The 5,304-nt window shown below is 37.7% G+C and overlaps 1 protein-coding gene across 7 annotated transcripts in view; it reads right to left on the bottom strand.

Moving 5' to 3' along the window:
• Window positions 1–4,001: 4,001 nt before the first annotated feature.
• LOC111866246 overlaps window positions 4,002–5,304 on the bottom strand; it is a 106,341-nt gene continuing 105,038 nt past the window's right edge. For all 7 annotated transcript variants that reach the window (XM_023855017.2, XM_023855022.2, XM_023855018.2 and 4 more), the window contains one exon: window positions 4,002–4,405. In XM_023855017.2, the coding sequence (XP_023710785.1) occupies window positions 4,178–4,405 (228 nt within the window). In that variant the 3' untranslated portion in view covers window positions 4,002–4,177. The remainder of the gene's footprint in view (window positions 4,406–5,304) is intronic.

Genomic DNA, 5,304 nt, shown 5'->3' with positions numbered 1-5,304 from the left:
AAAGAGACTAACTGGGGTGGTGTACTTGACCTTGAAACTTTCCACAATTCCTTGCATTCTTTCACCCCTACCCTAGAACATTATGTTAGCATAACGGGACCAAAAAATGCAGAGCTTGGTTCACACTAGTGCGAAAATAGTGTTAAAACTCACTGTGTGAAACAAAAGTCAATGAATATTAAACAACATATAGGCCTCAAAAAAGCCCCCATTAAGCAGCAAACTGGTTTATCCGCCCCCGGATAATCGAGAGTTGAGTGTATGTATATATATATGTGTGTGCAATGCAGGACCAATACAAGTTATATCAGTAAATTAGAACCTGTCTAACAAAATTTAATATGGATTTGCCATTCCAAACTTCACTGATATCCACACATCATGAATTTTCTGTCATTCAGTTCTTTTGTGTTTTGGTGCAAAAATGCATGTAAAGACATGACATAATTCCATTTCATTCCACTCCACTTCAAGTACTGTAAACGTATAGAAATGCATGATACTTTTGGTACATAATTTACTGTCAGTGCTGAATGTGTTTGTCTACCTCTACATTTTTCTCAACTTAATAACGTTTACTGAATGCACTTCACAAAACATATTACTTCCTCAGATAATAACTCCCCACATTTGACAAGAGATTTCACTTTACTCAAATGGTAAATAGTACCCTTGAGTGGCAGCAGTATCCCTAACACAACCAAATGTGCTCAACATAACACTTACAGGATTAAAGAATGGCAGAAGAACATTGGTCCATTCTAGCAATTGTGAAGTGTTCAGTGATCTGCTAGTACCATAAGGCTATGACACATATGAAGCTCATTATATAGATTTGATCTTGCTTAGTGCAGATCTATAAAAACTGTCCAGGTAACAGTATCACAATAGTTACGTATCACTGTCAGTAAACCTCATCACACTTGTTCATATGGGGACGACGCAGTAGCGTAGTTTGTTGAGGCACTATGCTACAAGCTGGAAGGTTGTGGGTTCAAGTCCTGATGAGGCCATTGGATTTTTTTCAATTGATCCAATCCTTCTGGCCTTGCTATGGTCCTGGGGTTGACTCAGCCTCTAACAGAAATGAGTACCAGGAATTAATTAAACAATTTTCCTGGAGAGTAAAGCGCAGCCGGCACATAAGGCTGTCAACCTTACTGCCAACTTTGAGCCGATTGTCTAGATAATGTGGGACCCTCAACATCTCACAACCCTATGGGCCTTCATGGCCTGTTACAGGGGTAGTTTTACTTTTTACTTTTTATACTTGTTCATATGATTGTCAGACTTTTCGAGTAGAATAGTGCTGTATTAAAATAGCATATCTTATTAGAGTCTGATTACCTTACGCAGTGATGCCCAAAGAAAAGTCATCCATAGTAATATAAGGCTAAACTCTCTAGAATAAGACCACAAAGCTCTGTATCTTCATGAAGCCAAGGAAGGTGAAAGATACTCCAATGGTTTGCGTTAAGATACAGTATTATTAATGTCTTTGAGTACTTCGATATCATGACCTGATAACAGACTTCGCCACAGATAGGTGCAGCCTATGACCATTGATCATATGTAATTTAGTGGCCGTGCATCAATCTCAGAAATTATGTACCAATGAATATGATTGGTGAGTAGTGAAGGATTTGAAAGGGAGTGGTTAGGGACTATCTGATTGCACTATCCTGTTGCTAGCATTGAAAAATATTGATATCTCAACCAGCATAATAGGTTCCCTGGCTGAAATTCAAAGAGAGTATTTCCCAGACTCATGCCAGTCATGCTGCTGCTGACCAAGGCTGCTTGGTGTAAACTATAACTTTGCTATAAAATTTGAGGTTCTCACCTTCTTCTTCAGGCTTGAAGAGTAAGCCAGGCAAGAAGGTTCGAAGGTCTGGTCAAGTGGGATTTGTGGTGGACAAAGTGGCGCTGGGGAGGGTTTTCTCCGAGTACTTCGGTTTCCCCTGGCAGTCTTAATTCCACCAAATTCACCGTCATAATCACCTGGTGCAGGCTACAATAGGCCAATCAGTGGCCGCCATGCCAAGTGGACCCAGTTGGACTCCACCCCCACTAAGCGAATTAAAAAACAAAAAAGCCATGCAAGAAAACAGCATAAAGCTGACTGATTGACTTTAGTGGACTGCCTGGCATTATATGTCAGAAGACAAAACCCTTCATAACTTTTCTGTTTCTATATATAACAACATTATTGCAACTTCATAGGTTATATAGTGTAGAATGGGAAGATGATCATGAATGCTGCATGGGAAAAGATGAAAAAAAAATAGACATACTCTAAAAGAATTTTAAGGTATCATCCAAGCATTTGCTTGAAGAGACTGAGGAATACCACAAAAGTCCTCAGGCATGATGATCAACCTCCAGGCTGAGAAGCAAACTCAAGGGCTTCAAAATATTAAGTAGGAATGCTAACCATTATGTTGTGAGTTTTTACAGTAATCAGGGCCATCTCATTGTATGCTACGTAAACTGTAGCCACATCACTCCTCACTGCGAAAGAATCTGAAACATTCTAAATCATGCTAATTGCTGCAAAATGCTTCAGATTTCTTTGCAAGACTGGCTCTGCACTCTCCGTAACATATGAGTACTTCGTGTCTCACAAATTCATTTGTAAGCTTTTAGATCCTAAAACATGTTTTACCAGACATCAGTGAAGCAAATAAAAGTATGCTTACATTGCATTAAGATGATTATAATTTATAATTTATTCTGGATCATAACTGCTTTAGACATTTCAGTATGTATGCTCTTGGTACAAAATCTGTGTAAATTCACAAATTAATTGCTATTAATTCAGGGGATCATTTTATAAAGCAATGATTTTGTCAAAGACACATTATGCTTCAGTGACAAAGAGAAGGAAGGAAGAAAATACAGTTAAGTGAAATTTGGATTAATTGATGGAGAAAGGGGGCCTAAAGTAAATCTTGCACAAGGCCCCCAAAACAGTATATACTGTATCTAGTATTCTTCTGTAAACATTTCTGTTCCTATCAGTATTTCCACTTTACAGTGGGTGGGCTCTGTGAGAGGAATAATTTTTCCAACAATATCAGCTCTGTTGTATAGTCACATGTGGTGTGTATTTTGTGTTTCACTTTGTGCCTAAACTGGTTTAGTTAAGTAGTGTCATTGAATATTGTCTGAATACCGTTATATTGTATGGAGAAAAGTGGGAAATATGGGGAATTTTGTATGTTTTGAGAGAAATGGTTATGATAAAGAATGAGGACACAGAACATGAAGGCACATATAAAACATTATAAACATTTCTTTAAGATTGTTAGGTCAACAAAATCTGCAATTGCTGCACGTGAGATCAAATTCGTGTGTCATTAAAGTAATGAGATTTTTTGAAGAGAAAAGAAACATGTTTTCATTTTGTACGTGTATGTTAGACATGAACTTTCAGCCTTTGAAATAAACATCCTTGTATAATCAAACCAGGCCTTTCTACCTGGTAGTATATTGCTGGAAAACATAGTGGTATCTCTTTGTAAAATAGAAAAATAGAGAAAATGAATAGCACAGATATCACATGTGAAATTAAATGTGACTTTCAATAATTTAAAGGTTTATTTTTTTGCCAAGAAACATAAACAAATCCATCATCCTCTGTAACATTAGAGTATAGTTCATTTGTTCCTAGGAAAAAGAAAGGAGTGAATAAGATATCACTGAATAGGTTTGGGCACCACTGCCATAGTATAATTTGTAACACTGTTAGCCCTGCCTACTTCCATACATGAGGCCTCATCACAAAGCTGATATTATACATAAGTGACACAAATACTTAGGTATTACCATAAAATAAATATCCTCTTTATCCAATAACAGTTGCAAGTCAACATGGTCACTGATGCCAGAGTACTGATGACACATTGCAAAACACTTTGGAACAATATCATTCACATAAAAGACATAAGCATTATAAAGGATTGAAATAATTTCAATCAGAATATTTACATTCATCAAAGTTCATTTGTGTATAGTTTAATCATTTTAATTCAACGGTAATATTCATAGTTTCATTTGTAGTGTTACAGAAATGCCCTGAGGAGAGTTTTAAAATATTCCACAAGCACTGCAAGTTCTAGGTGTAAAACATAACTTACCATGGTCACTTTACAATCTTAATGTTGTAACTATGATATCAAACCACAACCGAGCGTCTGTTGGTTGTCTTATTTGGGCTGTAAGGTTCTAATGTCTCTGGTGGAGTGTTGAGTGCACTGTAGTCTATTGGGAACATTGCTGAATAATGTATACTTCCCTCAAAAGGTCCAAAGAGGAATTCTCCTGGTCCATGTGGATGTCGGCCAAGGAGAAAATTTGCAAAACATAGATGATAAATGTTGTAGCGAAGATGATGATCACCATTCTGTTTCAAGATCACAGAGATGCAAAGGAAAAGTACAATTAATAAACAACATTGTAGATTTGGCAATAGATTTTACTTTCTAAATAATTATTACCTATATCCGGAGGTACACTACTCCCCCAGTCGGATCTCCAGGGGGGGGAGTGTTTCTAGAGGAAATGTCATGCAGGCATTACGACAAGAAAAAGTGCGAAGATCAGAAGGAACATCACAGCTACAAGATTGGAACACGGAATGTAAGGACCTTGAATCAAGCAGGCAAACTGGAGAATTTGAAAACGGAAATGCAGAAGAATGAGGTGTCTGTTCTAGGTGTCAGCGAAGTGCGGTGGAAAGGACAAGGTGAAATAAGAAGAGGTGATTATACAGTATATTATTCCGGAGGTGAACTGGCTGAAAGAGGTGTGGCAATAGTGGTGCATAGACGTGTATTGAGGAGTGTTGTTAAGAAGATTGTTTGTAATGACAGAATTATTGCTCTGAAGTTAAAGGCGGAACTGGTAGATATACTGATTATGCAAGTGTACATGCCAACATCAGAGTATGAAGATGATGAAGTGGAAAAAGTGTATGACACAACTGAAGAAATTCTTCAGAAAGATGGAAGAGGTGACACAAACAGCATCATATTGGGAGACTGGAATAGCATTGTTGGAGATGAACCATATCAGAACATTGTTGGATCACATGGACTAGGAAGATGGAATCACAGGGGTCAAATGCTTATTGACTTTGTTAACGAAATGGACTGATTGTCACCAACACTTGGTTCAAGAAGCCAAAGAGAAGAATTTACACATGGAAGGCACCTGGGGATTGGAAGCGGCATCAACTGGACTACATCCTTGTGAAACATCGATTCAGAAACAGTGTAAAGGATGTGAAGACGCTGCCTGGGG

Source organism: Cryptotermes secundus, unplaced genomic scaffold (assembly GCF_002891405.2).
Source record: "Cryptotermes secundus unplaced genomic scaffold, Csec_1.0 scaffold940, whole genome shotgun sequence".
NCBI classification, from domain to species: domain Eukaryota; kingdom Metazoa; phylum Arthropoda; class Insecta; order Blattodea; family Kalotermitidae; genus Cryptotermes; species Cryptotermes secundus.
The sequence above is the reverse complement of the archived record's forward strand: the minus strand, read 5'-3'. Positions and strand labels throughout refer to the sequence as shown.